Below are 17,080 nucleotides of genomic sequence, written 5' to 3' on the forward strand. Positions count from 1 at the left end.
AAGGGCATAGCCGGTTGTCATAACATTGGATGCAGGACCTGCACCCCACTCAATAGGGTGGGGGGAAGAGGTGGACAGTTCAGCAGATAAGGCAGGGTTGGAATATCCTATGACCCAGATGACCATGTGCTTCTGAGTTCCCCCATACTAGGGGAACCAGGGGAACTGGAGCCAGCACCCCCACCATAACCCAAGGACATAGCCTTTCCTTCATCCTCTGACTTGGAAGAATCCCTTGGGGACTGCCAGTCCAAGCACATGTCCCCAGCATTGCCAGAGCCAGTGCTTGCAAAACCAGGTAAGGCCCCTATAAACCACAGAGCCCCCTCCAGGAAAGGAGTAGGGACAATCATTCTACCTGGGCAGCAGCCATATGAACCAGCAGCCATCTGCAACCACCCACTGGAGCAACATCCACCTTACCTTGTTGTGCCCAGCTGTCTTGCTCAAAGCCATCTAAGGTTTTGCCCCTTTACCTGCTGTGCTTCCCTTGGAGCCGTCCAATGTCTATGTCCCTCCTGGAACCCTGGCTCAGCCATTGACCCCACTTGTATCAGGATGAGTGGGGAATCTGAATCCCAGCTCCCTAGTCCAATGCAACACACTATCCATTGCACCATACTAGGATTCCATCTGTAGTAACCACTGGCTTTTCATTCTAGCCTTTGTAAAGGTGTCACTAATAATGGCTCAAGACTTCCCAGAACTAGAGTTCCAGAACATGGGAGGTGAATTTTTTATATAATATAATGGAAGAGATTAGAGGAATGTAAAGCAGAGGACCCTGAAAAGCTTTTCAGAAGCTGCACAATTTGCTCTTTACAGAGGGAAGCCTATAACTACATTGAAAGCGAGAATGAGGACTTGAGCTACAAGGGGAAGGTGCTGTCATATGGAGAGCTTCTTGGGACCTTCCACTCAGCCTTCCTGATGCAAACATGGTCTAAAACCTAGAAAGGTGAATGTTTCTGACCCTGAGCCATCAAGCAGCAGCCATAAGACACCCTTAGTATGCTCTTAGGGTGAGATGGAATAATTAAGACAGCTACAACCGTGTGTTGGTTTTCCCCTCATTTCTCTCTTAGAAGGTCATAATCTGCTGTCATTAAGTGTATGGCAAAGACACTGCAGAGTCGCCCTTTGCATCCTCTCCACTCCCAGCTGCATGTGTCGCTCCACATGGGCAAGTAGCTCCTTCCTCTTCCTGAGCAGAGACCTCACAGGACAGCTGGGCATGCCTAATGACCCATGTCCTGTAAGTGACCAACTGGGCTGAATCCCAAGTGCTCACCAATAAGGAACAGAACCCAATCTCATTAGTAAATTAAGTTCCTTAAAATATATTTCTGTCTTCGTGCATGTATCTATTCCCACTGGCAGGAATGATAATTCAAGCATTTGGTTGGTTTGTTTAAAAGAAAATTCATTCTCTTTGAAAAAGAATAAGCTTGAAAAAGACAATAGTTTGCAACTGACTATCAAATGTATTCTTTAAACATTAAGATAAAATTACAAAAGCTACTGAAGCAATGAATCTATGCAGGGGAGAAAAACCACTTAAAATAACTCAAATTACATGTGCAGTCTGATCCTAGGCATGGTTACTCAAAAGTAAATCCTACTGAATTCAATGAGGCTCACTCCCAAGGAGGTGTGCACAGGACTGCAGCCACACTGCTCAATCCTATGCATGTATACTTGGAATAAGTTCCATTTTTTTCCAAATGGGGCTTACTCCCTAGCAAGTGTGTTTACGAATTCAGCCTTAGTCATTCATCAGTGAAGCAAAGCACATTGGAAGCGATACAAGTTTCCAAAAGGTATGGTACCAAATGAAACATTGATATAATCTCTGGAAACAGTTGGCTTTGATAAAGCAGAACTTCTCTTTCCGTTTTAGTTATGTCATCTTATGTACTGGGAATGTGAAATTATTTTTTAAGAGGCAACTTTTTCCTCTCTATTCTAAATCTGCTCATGTTACCCTAATGAAAATGAACAGCCACTGTTTTCTCTGGCATATTTGGCTCTATTCTACTTTAAAAAGTAATCTCATGCAATACATGTCTCAATATTTTAAGAATGACGATTAAATGGGGGGGGGGGGAATGCAGCTTGAATTGGACCAAAACTATTTATTTCCCTGAAAGGCAAAATTCCTGTCATTCCTAATGGAGTATGTAGGTAGTGGTCTTTGTTATTCAAGTAATCGGTGAAGCGGGTTCTCAGCAAGTGCATATTAAAACAGCTCCATGACTATCACAATGCCTATTCACAATGATTGAGAATCTGGGCCAATGGCATAATTTATGCCATAAGAGACTTTCCTGCAGGAACGTTTTTTGATATAAACTCTGTTGAAATGGGACAGGAAACAAAACAAGTGATCAGCTTTTGCACACCTCCCATTGTTTGATATGGGATTTGTGTCAAGATGTTCCTGGTGACTAGTGTCTAGTGCAAACAAAAGTGTTGGGATCTAACTCTGTACATGATTTGTTTATAATAAACCATCAGGAGGCAAGGATGGAACATTTTTCGCAGAGCATGTAGACCTGCCTACGTGCAGGGATGTGTCAGTTCTGCAGTGGTTTATTTGAAGGTTTAGCTTGTGCAAGTGAATCCTGACTCTTCAATTAGGAAAACAAAGGTCTTGGAAACTGAGGATGTTGTGGATGGGGGAAGAGTGTCAAGTTTGTATTGTGTTTGCGATTTTGTGAGATTGTGTGTAAGGCAAATTGCTTTTAGAAACTTGAAAAACCTGACATTTTCTGCCAAGCCTTGGGAGGTCGTTGGGTTGCTGGTTCTAGTTAGTGATCTTTTATATTTATGCTGATGTGCTGTTATTATCATTCAGTGATGATAGTAGTGTTTTATTGCTATTGAATTGGTTGGCAGTTTTATACCAATTTTTAAATTTAAATTTTATATATTGATTACAGTGTTTGTTTTGGGAGCATCTCCATTTGATTTCATTTTGTGGTGGGGTAGTGGCTGACATCCTGACTAATGAAGCACCCACACTTCAAACAGCTGCAGGGATGCCGTGAGAGTCTGCGCACTGCTCCACTGCATTCTTAATTATGAGCACAATTGTGCAAGAAACTTAACGCTTTATTATTATTATTTTTATTATTATTACTACATTTATATCCCGCTCTTCCTCCAAGGAGCCCAGAGCAGTGTACTACATACTTAAGTTTCTCTTTCACAACAACCCTGTGAAGTAGGTTAGGCTGAGAGAGAAGTGACTGGCCCAGAGTCACCCAGCTAGTATCATGGCTGAAGGGGGATTTGAACTCGGGTCTCCCCGGTCCTAGTCCAGCACTCTAACCACTATACCACACTGAGTACTCTTCTGCGCGCCGGAAATGCTTTGGAGAAGTGGAAACACATCCCTTAAAATGTGTTGCTTCTACTACAGAGTGCTACTGAACTCTGAAGGCTCTGAAATATTAGTACTCTTGTGTAATTGCACTCATAATTCAGAAGGCAACAGAGCAGCACATGGGCTCTCAGTGCATCTCTGCAGATGCTTGAAGCATGGAAACATTATCAGGATGCCAGCCACTGAAAATAAATATATTGTGACTTGCCTGGCAGTGCTGGGAGCAAAAGTCAAACGAAAATACAAACTAGCTAACTGGATACATTAGTTGTGCTTGACTTCCTGGTTATGGATAGGGATATGCCCAAACTGAGGTTCGAGCATGTTTTAGGAGCGGCATGAGGAAAACGTGCTCAAACCACCCTTTGAACTGAACTGGTCTAGGCGCATCTCTCGTTATGGAAACTGCTTGACCTTGCAGTAGAATTGGGACTTCCTTGACAGAAAATTCCTAGGGATGTGCACAAAATGGATTTTGCATTTTTGTTTTGAGATTGAAACAAAACGCAGATGGCCAAAACATTTTGACAAAACAAACTCAAAATGTTTTGAGGGTTCCAGCCATAGGGAGCAATGGGGAAACTTGAAACAACCATTTTCCCCCATGGGTAGCTCCTAGGGACAGCAAAGTGGGTTGGGTGGTAGGGCATGATGGGTGCTACCTACCACTCAACCAACAAAAGAAATGGGCATGCAGGGTATTCCAAACAATTTTTTAACCTTTCCCCCAAACCCTTGTAGGATCCTATGCAGGATTGGGGTAAAGGTTAAAATTTTGCTTTAAATCACCCACTTGCCCATTTCTTTTGTGGGTTGGGTGGTATGTAGCTCCCATCATGCCCTACACCCAACGCACTTTGGTGTCCCTAGGAGCTACCCATGGGGAATAATGGGGTGTTTCGAGTTTCCCCATTGCTCCCTGTGGCTGGAACAAGCTGCACTCCCGGAGTGTGCACACAAGTTTTGCATTGCAATTTGTAGTGCATTTTGCAACCCTGCCTTGAAAAACACTGCAGAAGTTCACAGGAAAAGGGAATCTCTGTCCCTCTCAACAAAGAGTACACATTTCAAACAGAGTCTGAAAATGGCCAAAAAAGAATCACTGACCCAGAATCCACTGCCAGCCACAGGGCCTGCACTGCAATAACACATTGGCACAAGTTGCTCTCTCACACAATTATGAATCCTTACTTCCTAGCATTGCAACAGCTACCATAGCAGCACCCTTAACAGCAAGCATAGCCATAAGCTCAACTTGAGCAACCAACCACATTTTGCAATGTACACCTTGCAATGCAGATTGCAGAGCAGATAAGAGCAGTGAGTGATGCACAAGTTAGTCTCAAGGACAGACATGGAGTTCATCACAGCAATCACAAAAAAATATTACACACACACACACACACACACACACACACACACACAGAGCTACCATTGTTCATTTCTCACCGCAATACTGGTGAGAAATAGGGAAGAGAGCTGGTCTTGTAGTAGCAAGCATAATTTGTCCCCTTAGCTAACAGGGTCCACCCTGGTTGCATATGAAAGAAAGACTAGAAGTGTGAGCACTGTAAGATATTTCCCTTAGGGGATGGAGCTGCCACTCTGGGAAGAGCATCTAGGTTCCAAGTTCCCTCCCTGGCATCTCCAATATAGGGCTGAGAGAGATTCCTGCATGCAGACTTGGAGAAGCTGCTGCCAGTCTGTGTAGACAATACTGAGCTAGATGGACCAATAGTCTGATTCAGTATATGGCAGCTTCCTATGTCGCTACTATCTCACAAACAAAACAAACCATAACTCAAGGAAGGCAGGCACCCAAGTTCTGCCTTTGTCCATCTGAGATTCAGCATTGCTATTTTTGGTGCTGAGAAAACCACAACATCAAATCTTCCTTGACTCCTTCCTCCCCTCCTCCTGATGCATCCTCTTCAAGAGAGGCACACTATAAGGGCTCTCCCTGCCTCCCAGTCCCATTGAATACATTTTGAAACTCCCTCCTTTTGTGTTCCCTTCTCTCTCCTGCAGCCAATAGGGGTCAAGCCAACCAAGCCATGACAACACTTGATTGTATGATAATAAGCCAACCAAGAAGCAAGGAGATCTCAAGCAATCGGAAGCCAGAAAACCAATCAGTAAAGGAAAAACAGGCCTCCAAACTGGTGCTTGAAATGGCAATCAATCAATCAATCAATCAATCAATCAATAGTTTCAATTAAAACGGAGTTGTTTTGTTCCAAGTTTGAAACATCCCATTTTGAGCTGAAACGTTTCAACATCAAAATGTTTGGCACATCCCTAAAAATAAAACAGAAAATACTGTCAAGGGTCTTGAAAGGGAAGGTCTTGAAAGGGAAGCTGTAGCACATTTATAAAGACCCTGTGGGAGCAAAGAAAAGGGGAACCTTAAAACTCTACAAACTGAAGGAGACATCAGACACTTTGGGGAAGTTAAGAACTTACTAGCAGGGCTGACCTTACTATGGAAATGATGTGAAGCAGCCTGCTTTGAATTGTGCATTCCATGTGAGGGCACCAGTTTACTGCCTTAAGTGGAGAATGGCATGTGGTCATCATTTCTATTCTTATCTTCAGGTGCAATGATGTATTAGGGCTACCCCCACTGAAGCTGCCTGAGCCTTCAGAGGCTGAGAGGCAGCAAAGGAGGCAGACCCTGGGTATGGAGTATGGCCTGATTCTCCAAAACAGTACAAATGTAAAGACATGATATGGTACAATCAAGAGAATATGGTCAATGTATGGAAACAGGCAACCACATCTGGATTTCTAAAACCTACACAAATGCACTATGTGAGGGGAACAAGTGCCAGTTCAAACATGCATATACATTGCTCAGTATCTTATGACCAGTTGACATCAGAGTGGACGACACATTATAGCAATCCGAGGGATTGGGATTTCTGTGGTATGTTTTCCATCAACACCCATAATATTTCGTACTCACTGAGTTGCTTCATACGACTGGTGTGAAGCGCTGGAGGGGGTTCTGCAGCAGATGATCAAGAGGCAGCCGCCCACACGACTGCCGGCTCCGTCACAGTGCCAGTGGGGGCTCCGGGGCTCGCACAGTGCGAGTGTGCGGGGCATCCTGGAGAGGCCCCTAAGCCCGGGAGGCTGCTTGCAGCCTCCCAGTTGGGGTTCTTCTTGTGTGTTGCCACACTCTGCAGCAACACACGAGTGCTCGCTCCGTTAACCTCGTCTAAGGGGAGGGGTAATTAGGCGGGCTAGCTGCCTTGGGAACACTGGGCTTGCCTGCAAGCCCGGTGGTTCCCATGATCCCTGGAAAGCGGGCTAAGTTCCCTTAGCCTGCTTTTCAGTGGTGGTGAGAATAGCTTCACTTTGTGAACTGCGGTTTAATCACATAGTCAGTTTTACAGAGTGCGTAGTGCTAAATATTACGACTCAAGAGTGGAAAACCTGCCCCAGGGATGTCAGCCCCCTTGGCATCTGGAACCTGTAAAGCTCTCAGAGATTAACAGCTGCATGTGTGAACTGACTTCATTGGAAAATACTGTATTATGAAATGATCGGAGGCAAAATGAAAACTGTCCTGGTAGTGTTTGATCTGTGACACCTGTTTCACACAGCCAACTTCTCACGGAATCAGTGTACATGTGGGGACTGCCATGAAGATCGAATCCTACTGGGCCTGCATGTTTGGGAGTTGTTGCACATCCACTTGCATGCACACCACCAGGTGCTGGGCCTGCAGTTTTGGATGCTAGCCAGAATATCCCAGCACTGATACACTCAGGAATAACTTGCGTGAACACGTCTGCTACTGCAGAGTCCACAGTCTCCACCTTGACTGTACATTCAAAGTATAAAAAACCACAGATATGCAATATGCCCAAACAGTTAAAAAATAGATCCTATTTCATTTGTAAACTATCAATGCAAGATACTCAGCAGCATAGAAGCCATGTTCCATGTCTTCTGTTGTCCTATAAAGAGTCGTGTGTGCTGCTGTTAATGTAATTGTCAGAAACATCTGAGGTTACATGTAGAAACAATCAAGGCAATAATATTTGTACATATTGTTAAACATGCAAAAACTTCCTGAAGAATATTGCCCAAAGGTAGAAAGTCATTTGGAACTTCAGATTCTCCTTGGTAGCATTTGTTTTTGCAAGTATGGCTAACACTTGATTTGAAAGTCCTTCCGTTTATTTTGGAGAAGCAGCACCTTTAATCACAGGTTCCCTGTTCAAATACGTGGCCCAATAGACTAAGTTAAAAGTTCCAAACAAGACCGGGAAAACTATTCGGGACATCTTGTCAATCTTACTGATGCTGTTATAGGTTTTTTTGTTTTCAGTAGGTTTCTCAACAGGTTTTACTGGAAGAGAAGCAGAGTTGGAGATAACTGAAGGGGAGGAGTCCTTTGGGATGTTTAATGTGGGGGTCATCCTTCCAGCGGCATAAGCATTAACGGCTTTGTTTGCCAACATTTCACGCTCTTTTTTCTGGAAAACAATAGAAAACCAAAACAGTAGTGAAAAAAAATTGCTTGGGACATTAAACATCTCAGATGACTTACACTGTGCTTTGTCCCATGTAGCATGATTAAAGATGCTAATGTATCCATGTACTTAAATGGATTTAGATTTTTCATTCTTATTGTGGGGTGTCCTCACTGAGGGACAAACCACACACTACATTAAAGGTATCGTAAATGACTGGCTGCTGCTTCTATTATGTAACCATCAGACTATGGCAGTTCTGATGGCACCATCTGCCTCCTATATGATGATGGAATTTTATGATTTGATCTCTTTCCCAATGGTCCATTGTTTCTTCCTCCTCTCACATCACCTCTCTTACAGCTGCTGATTCCCTACAGCTACTCTTTTGTCCATGCTGGGTGGTGTTACTATGTCTAGTATTTTGTTTACTTTTTGAATCCACAATCAATAGCCGGATAATACTTTCATTAGGCCCAAGAGCCACAAAGCATTAAACAATGAGCTTTCAAGTTCTACAAAACTCTTCATCAGTCTAGGCACTGAAGATGCCCCAACAATCTGCAGTTTGTAGGATTTAAAGATGAGAGTTTAGAAGGCTTTGTGCAGACTTGGATCAGTTTTTGAAAAGTATGAGATGGTTTCAATACATGCCAATGGCTGGTGTGACACAGAAGTAAACAATGGCTATACCCCTATGTGTTGGAAATCTAAAATGTGGAAGTTAATCAATCCAGTGCTCAATGCTTAATAAAAACTAACATGTTCCTTCCAAAGCAGAGAGAACCGTGGGTGGAGTGGGGTGGGAATCCTCTATTACTAGGGCTGCACATCATATGAACTGTTTATCATATGAACATGATTTTCATATGAACTCATAATCATGTCCGAGGTGATGCAAGCCCTATTTCTGATTAAAAATATCTCCAATCCTGGTGAACAATTTGATACAATACTGAATTGTATAGTATTGTATCAAATATTATAGTTACAAGGCGCAGCCATTCCCACCCCCCCCAGTAATGCTCCAGGAAAAGGGTTCAACTTCATGATGTTGCTTCCTTCCCTCTTGCATTTTAAGGTGAGACCAGGAAGGGAAAGGCAGCGATTTCAAAAGCTACTGCTGCAGCTAACCGCAAGGAAGCCAATTACTTCATAGAAGCTGGCTCTTAGTTAATAGGTAAGCTGATGCATCAAGCCAATACCAATTATCAGCTCGATGTGATCCTGGCCACCCCCGCTGCATTGTCAATATGATGCAAGAATGACCAGGATTGGGATTATTATCAGGCTGGTAATTCAGCACCTGTACAGTCTTGCTACCTTTACCTCTCCCTCACGTTGCTCTATTATCTTCCTTTCCCCTGCCCCAAAAGTTGACATTTAGATAGGAAACTCATTCTGTGTATTCTGATGGTACTGCATATGTCTCTGATAATAATGATCTATCATCATCATCAGAATGCTTCTTAATTCAGCTCTCAGAAGAGTTTGCAATATTTATTATCTGTTACTGAAAATTGTGGAGGGGGGACCATCTATTGACATCAGTAACTAAGGACTACAGGACTGGGACCCAGATTAGCATGCAAATTACTGCAAGCCTTGATCAATCTAGTCCTCACCTCGAACGTGTAGGGAGGGCTTTAAAAATCCTCCTAAAGAAAGCTTAGCAACTTGGAATGTTCCATGTTCTGGGAAACCGGCCAAATCAGTAACATTCCATTATGGGCAAAAGGAAACATTGTCATAAGGGTCCCATTTTGTTCTTTTCACTTTCTATTCCGTTTTCACAGGGTATAATTGTTGATTAGCTTCCTGTAAAAGAGCTCTCCCCCCCACCGCCACAGCTCTTTTGGGCCAGATCAGTTTACAGCAAAAGAGTGACATGAACCAAAAGTCTTTACCTCAAGTTACGTAAATAACTAGGGACATATTGCCTCAGGATTGTTCATTCAATGAAAAGGCATATTATAGCCGCACTATTGTGCCGGTATAGTTAAGCTGGAGCGGTTTTCAATGTCCCACCATTATAAGCCCTGAACATGCTATTGCTTATAAAACCAGAACCATGGAGCTATTCTGACGATCAATGGAAAGCGGGCTAAGGGTGCTTAGCCCGCTTTCCACCAATTGTGAGACTCACCAGTAGGGATGTGCAAAACATTTCGGGCACAGATCAATCTGTGCCTGAAATGAGCAATTTCGGGTGATTCGGGGCCGAACCGAATCACCCCCGATGCCCCCTGATAAAAATTCGGGTGATTCGGCTCATGACCGATTTTTGGGGAATTTTTGAAGTTTTAGTGACTTTGGGGCAGTTCGGGGGCATAGCATGGGCTCTGGGCAAAAAGAGTGGGTGGGGTGGTAGTGCCTAATGGGTTCAGGCTACCACCCCAATTTCAGGGGGATTGGGCAAAGGGCTGATTTTTGCAGAATTTCTGAAGTTTTCGTGTCTTTGGGGCAGATTGGGGCAGAAAGTGGGGACCGGGGCAGAAGGGTGGGGTGGGGTGGTAGTGCCTAATGGGTGGAGGCTACCACCCCAATTTCAGGGGGATTGGACAAAGGGCTGATTTTTGGGGAATTTCTGAGGTTTTTCTTCATAAGGTGCAGTGTGCTAGATTGATCCATTCATCATATTCTTAGTAAATGAGAGTGTGAAAAAGTGAAAGTGGGGTCATGAGAGTTGTTTAATTGAAAAAAATCTCATTTGTTATCATAGAATGAGAATTCACACCTCAGAAAATAAGGGAATAACATCCCTTCAGAAAAACTTCTGAGGGGACGGGTGAAATTGGGGACGGGTGGTAGCCTCCACCCATTAGGCACTATCTACCAGCCCACCCCACTCTTTTGGGGCAGATCCACTTTCTGCCCCCAATCTGCCCCAAAGACACCAAAACTTCAAAAATTCCCAAAAAATCAGCCCTCTGCCCAATCCCCCTGAAATTGGGGTGGTAGCCTCCACCCAATAGGCACTACCACCCCAACCCACTCTTTTGGGGCAGATCCACTTTCTGCCCCCAAACTGCCCCAAAGACACGGAAACTTCAGAAATTCCCCAAAAATCAGCCCTTTGCCCAATCCCCCTGAAATTGGGGTGGTAGCCTGCACCCATTAGGCACTACCACCCCACCCTACTCTTTTTGCCCAGATCCCATGCTATGCCCCCGAACTGCCCCAAAGTAACTAAAACTTCAAAAATTCCCCAAAAATCAGCTCTTTGCCCAATCCCCCTGAAATTGGGGTGGTAGCTTCCACCCATTGGGCACTACCACCCCACCCCAATATTTTGCCCCTGGGCCCCTTTCCCCCAGAATCGATTCGGATTCGGATTAAATCCGAATCCGAACCGAATCAAGGGTGATTCGGGTGGCCCATATTCGGGCACAAAACAGAACAGGGGTGATTCGGTTCGGGTCCCGAACTGAATCACCGAAAATCCAAATTGCACCCCCCTACTCACCGGGCTCGCAGTCGAGCCCGGTTGAGTCAAAGTAGGTCATCCGCTTATGTAGCCCTCCCCTAAGCCCGGGTTAGCGGATCGAGCGCTCCGCTAACCCGGGCTTCCCGATCGTGAGTTGCTGCGGCACAGCTCCATGCCACGGCTACTCACGAGTAAACCCCCAGAGTCTACAGAGATGGTGAAAAGCCACCTCCTGGCTCTAGGGGTCTCTCCAGCATGCCCTGTGCACTCGTGCAGGGCATGCTGGAGCTTCTGGAGGCCAATCGGCCCCCACTCCCCCAGCACCGTTATGAAGCCGGCAGTCGTGTGGTGGCAGTCATGGGCAGCAGTCGGCCGCCCAGAGCAGACTCCCCGCTCACCCTTACAAAGCGGGTGAGACCCGCCGCCATGTGTCCAATCTGTCTGGCCATCGACACACATTCACTTGGTAACAAGAGACACCTTCCCTGCAAATTTGATGAAGATCTGTTGGGAAATGGCTTAAACAGAGCAGTTTGAAGATTTTTATCTTTTGAACAGGGGTTTAAAGGGTTGATGACATTTTTTCGGACTGAGGTAGTGCTATGTAGGTGATTTTGTAGTCCATTTCCATAGTTTCAGCCTTTAGACAGAAAAGTGCCTTTTGGTATCCCCCAGGACCCAATCTGATAGTTATTTTAAAATAACGATGCATTTAAAAATACATTTTTAGTGTTTACAGAGTCTGTGTAGTAGCAAGCTTGAGATTATAGTGCCCAGAGTGCTGCCCACAATAAACATGGCGGCTGCTGACTCACCACTCTGCCCCTCCAGATGCCTCAACCCTGCTCCTCTGGCCCAATGGCCACTCAGTCCTTCAGGGCTTCAGCGCCATGCTCCATTGCTGGCCCAGTGTAGTTGTGGCCTCCTTCGCTCTGCCCCTCCAGCTCCTGGTGCTCAGATGGCACCCCATATGCAAACAGCAGTTGGCTCTCTGGCGGCTGCCACTTCTGCCAACCACTCCCTTCTGGTGCACACCTCTCACCTGCTCCAGTGCATGTCCTGCCCCAGCCCTCGGCAAGCTGGCATTCCCTGCCAGCTGCCCCAACGTCCCCCCAGGGTTCAGATGGCTTCCATGCATGTGCGGACTCTGCGCATGTGTGCAGAGGCCATCTGAGCCCCGTGGGTGGGACAGCTGGCAGGGAACTCCGGCTTGTTGGGGCTGGTAGCCAGGGTGAGGAGCACGCCAGAGCAGGTAAGGTTGTGTGTGTGTGCACGCGCGCATATGCCTGCCTGTGTGTGCCTGTGTCTGTGCCTGTATATCTGTGTGTGCAAATGTCTACATCACTTGTGTACAACTTTTACACTGTTTTGCTGATAACACCATCCTGAGGGAAATTAAATCAAGCAGGAGTACTGTGAGGTTTATGGGAAATTTCTGGAAAGATAATCTGTAGTTTTGGACACAGTTGTTAAAGAACTTATTTTTAATTATCATTGGGGTGTGTGTTTAAGAAAAAGGAAAAAATGAAGTACAGATTTAAAGTTAACACAAATTACTTCTATCTTCTTGTATCCTTATGCACTGCTGAATAATCACGAGGTGGGATCACACTTCCACTTTTACTGAATCCACTTTCATTTACTTGTGTTTTTTCATGTGGGGGATAATGTGACTTCATTAAAAAAAATTTTTTTTTGCAAAGTTTTGGTGTTCAACATCAGGAAGTTCTACCTTGCGGTTTGGGTAAGCTTTTCCTCATATTGTCCCCATTTTCCTTTTTAAAATGCCTGGAAATTCAGTAATCCAAAGACCTTCAGTTTAAAATGAGAGTTAAGCTGCTTTACATTTTCACTCATGCTCTAAAAGGGTTTTTCAGTTGGACATTGGGCTGGGGAGGGATGCATCCAGGCAGACATTTAACAGGTGCAATCAATTCCTAAATCTGCCCCTGATGAATTTCTGCCTGATGCATCTCTGATAAAAACAAAGGGTGGGTGCATGGATCCTCATTTCTAAAGCCACCATCAAATATCAGACTGTACAAAGTCTTTATAGCTTATATGGCATGGAAGTTAAGATGGACACCTTAACATGCAATTTCTATTCTTTTTAAAGCACGAGTGAAAATGTAAAGCAGCTTAACTCTCATTTTAAACTGAAGGTTTTTGGATTACTGGATTATGTAATAGCATGAGTAGCCAGAACTCTTGATAGCCTGGGGAGAAAGGTTTAACGCCACCATTGCCACTCCTTTCCTCCTCAGCAATTCCCCTTTGGCTCCTAGGAGGAATGCCTCCTAGGAGGAATGCTGAGGGAGCCACTTGTGAATCCATTCTGCCTGGTGAGAAGAACCTGAGCCCAAGGTTTCAAATCGTATTTGAGGGCAAAATGTCTACTTGTCTTAAGGAGGCTATTATTAGGCCTTACCTGAAAACACCTGCATTGGATCCCTCAAAGTTAGCTAATTACTGACCTTTTTCCAGTCTCCCATGGTTGGGAAAGGTGCTTGAAAGGGTAGTGGCCTCTCACTCCAGGCAGTTTTGGATGATACCAATTATCTAAACCCATTTCAAACTGGATTTTGAGTGTGTTATGGGGTTGAGACTGCCTTGGTCAGCCTGAGGGATGATCTCCAACTAGGCATTGACAGAGGAAGTGTGACTCGGTTGGTCCTTTTGGATGTCTTGGAAGCTTTTGATACCATCAACCCTAGTACCCTTCGGGGTCACCTGAAGGAGGTGGGATTTGGTGGCACTGTTTTACAGTGGTTCCATTCCTACCTGTTGGGTAGATTCCACATGGTGTCGCTTGGAGACTGTTGCTCTGCAAAGCAAGAACTAATGTATGGAATTTCACAAGGCTCCATACTGTCTCGAATGCTCTTTCAACATCTACATGATCACTGGCAGAGATCATCAGGAGGTTTGGTGCAGGTTCTTATCAATTTGCTGATGACACCTACATCTATTTTTCCATATTGCCCTCATCAGGAAATGGCATAATTTACTTAAATGCCTGCCTGGAGGTGGTAATGGACTGGATGAGAGCTAACAAATTTAAGCTGAATCCAAATAAGATGAAACCGCCCTGAGCTATTCTGTAAGGGTAGTCTAGAAATAAATCAAATCAAATCAATCAATCAATCAATACTGATGTGCCAGGGTGGCGGGGTGAGGACCCAAGAGATGGATTAGATCTGCCTGTTTTGGATGGCATTACACTCCCCCCAAAAGAGCTTGGGAGTACTCCTGGATTCAAACTCTCTCTGGTTTTTCAGGCTGAGGAAATGGCCAAGAATACTTTTAATCATCTTCAGCTGATACGTCAGCTATGCCCATTTCTGGAGGTAAATGACCTTAAAACAGTGGTACATATGCTGGTAACCTCCAGGCTTGACTGCTGTAATACAGTCTACAAGGTGCTGCCTTTGTATGTAGTCCAAAAACTACAATTGGAACAGAATGTGGCAGCTAGACTGATCTCGGGGACAACCCGAAGGGACCACATAACACCAATTTCAAAAAAACTGCACTGGCTGTCAATATGTTTCTGAGCAAAATACAGAGTACTGGTTATTATCTATAAAGCCCTCAATGGCTTGGGTCCAGGGTACTTAAGAGAGTGCCAGCTTTGTCATGAACCCTGCCACCTATTAAGATCATACGGGGAAGTCCAGTTACAGTTGTCACCGGCTCGTCTGGTGGTGACTCAGGACTGAGCCTTCTCTGTAGCTGCCCCAGGACTTTGGAATATGGTTCCTGTCAAAATAAGAGCATCTCCATATCTGATTGCTTTAAAAAAAAAAAAAAACCCTTAAGGCACACCTGTTTTCTCAAGTTTTAATTGAAATTAATTTTAAATTGTTTTAATGCTGTGAAATGTGAAATTGTTTAAATGGTTTTTACTTTGTTTTATATTTGTTGTATTTTACATTGTGTACACTGCCTAAAGATAATTTGTATACTGCCTAGGTAAAGTAAAGTGTGCCGTCAAGTTGATTTTGACTCCTGGCACCCACAGAGCCCTGTGGTTCCCTTTGGTAGAATACAGGAGGGGTTTACCATTGCCTCCTCCCACACAGTATGAGAGGATGCCTTTCAGCATCTTCCTATATTGCTGCTGCCCAATATAATACCAGCAGGGATTTGCACCAGCAACCTTCTGTTTGTTAGTCAAGCATTTCTCTGCTGTGCCACTTAAGGTGACTAGATATGTCTATATCAGGCAGTATAGAAATATGATTTTAAAAATAGAGATGCATACATCAGGCGGGATATATAATAAATACATAAGCAAATAAATAAATGGGCTGTGGTGACCCCCTGGAGAGAAGGAAGAACAGTCCTAGCAGTGAGAACACCTGGGAGGCCAGAGGAAAGGCTCACACCCCTGTTCACATCCCATAGCATTTCCCCCTTGACTGCTGTGAGTGAGCTGAGAGCTGAATTGTTATGAATTGTTGATTCCTTTTTATTGGGACATGTTGGCAAACTGTGTTATGAGCTGAAATTTATTTATTTATTTAACATATTTTTTTACCACCCAAAACTTACATTTTGGAAATTTAGAAATGCTTCTATATGCAAAGCTATATGCCAAGATTTATACTGTTTTGATATTCACTGGGAGCATGGTCTGCTGTGGGGAAAGCGTTTGATGTGATGTCCAAAGGGATGTTCTCTATGAGCATGTGGAAAAGCAACATATATGTGGGAAAGCAGTATATAAATAAATCAAACTAACTATATATGATTATTCAACACTATGGGGGCAATGTGGAATCCAGTGGGAAATCACAGTAATTGCATTTCAAGCATCCTTGCACTGGAGAACATGCCAGTAGATCAGAACTAACACAGTCCTATCCTTTCCCACCCCGTCTGGACTCTGGCCAAGTATTCCAGTTTTTCAAAGATATTAGTAGAATAGTCACCTTCTTTTTTGCAGCCTCTAAAGCTTTCTTGCCATCCCAGGCCCAGCTTCTCTTTGTAAAATAGTTGACTGTGGCAAATTCAATCAGTGCAGAAAATACAAAGGCATAGCACACAGCGATGAACCAGTCCATTGCAGTTGCATATGCCACTTTTGGTAGCGAGTTGCGGGCGCTGATACTTAGAGTAGTCATTGTAAGGACCGTAGTGACGCCTTTAACAAGAGAAGAAAAGTAAGCAGCATTTAGCATTTATCTATAAAATATATGTGGTTTGCAACTGGCGATTTTTAAAACAAACTCTTACTATTACACGCTGAACAGCCTCTTTGGAATAATTAAGCCCAACATACTAGGAGCTTCCCAAATAAGATTTCAAAGTTTAAAATGTGCAGTATTAATTAAAGTGAAAGCTAGGATGTGGAACATAGTTATAGACAATTTTTCAGCTGGGAATTTTCCAGGTGGTGGGCCCTGGTAGTTGACATTCATATGCAGTAAATGTTACTGCTTCAATCATGCAGCGTACTTGATGTCCAGTACACATGGGGTTTGACTTTTCAGCAAAACCCACCTTGCCATGAATCAGGCCAAAGGTGACTCAAATCTGCTAGCAATTTAGCATGCAGTATCCTGTATCAGATGAAACTGCTCTGATCTTATGAGTCCATTCTCATGATTGGAGAATGGGCTCAGATGAGGCGAGGGGAGGAAGCTGAGAAAAGCTTCCCTCCCCAGCAATTCCGTCCATGGGTGGCCAGATTGGCTGCCCAGACAATTGCTGGTTTCTGCTGGTAACAGGAAGGGAGCATGGGGGTTAGGGGGCCAGAACAGGGTTAGGGTTAGGGCC

General features: G+C 44.3%; 1 protein-coding gene across 5 annotated transcripts in view; it reads right to left on the reverse strand.

Moving 5' to 3' along the window:
* Positions 1-7,262: 7,262 nt before the first annotated feature.
* Positions 7,263-17,080, reverse strand: part of GABRA5 (gamma-aminobutyric acid type A receptor subunit alpha5) — a 109,651-nt gene continuing 99,833 nt past the window's right edge. For all 5 annotated transcript variants that reach the window (XM_053312033.1, XM_053312031.1, XM_053312032.1 and 2 more), the window contains exons 9-10: positions 16,234-16,445; positions 7,263-7,875 (exon numbers count right to left, since the gene is read on the reverse strand). In XM_053312033.1, coding sequence (XP_053168008.1) covers positions 7,576-7,875; positions 16,234-16,445 — 512 coding nt within the window. In that variant the 3' untranslated portion in view covers positions 7,263-7,575. The remainder of the gene's footprint in view (positions 7,876-16,233; positions 16,446-17,080) is intronic.

This window comes from Hemicordylus capensis, chromosome 3 (assembly GCF_027244095.1).
Source record: "Hemicordylus capensis ecotype Gifberg chromosome 3, rHemCap1.1.pri, whole genome shotgun sequence".
Taxonomy (NCBI): Eukaryota; Metazoa; Chordata; class Lepidosauria; order Squamata; family Cordylidae; genus Hemicordylus; species Hemicordylus capensis.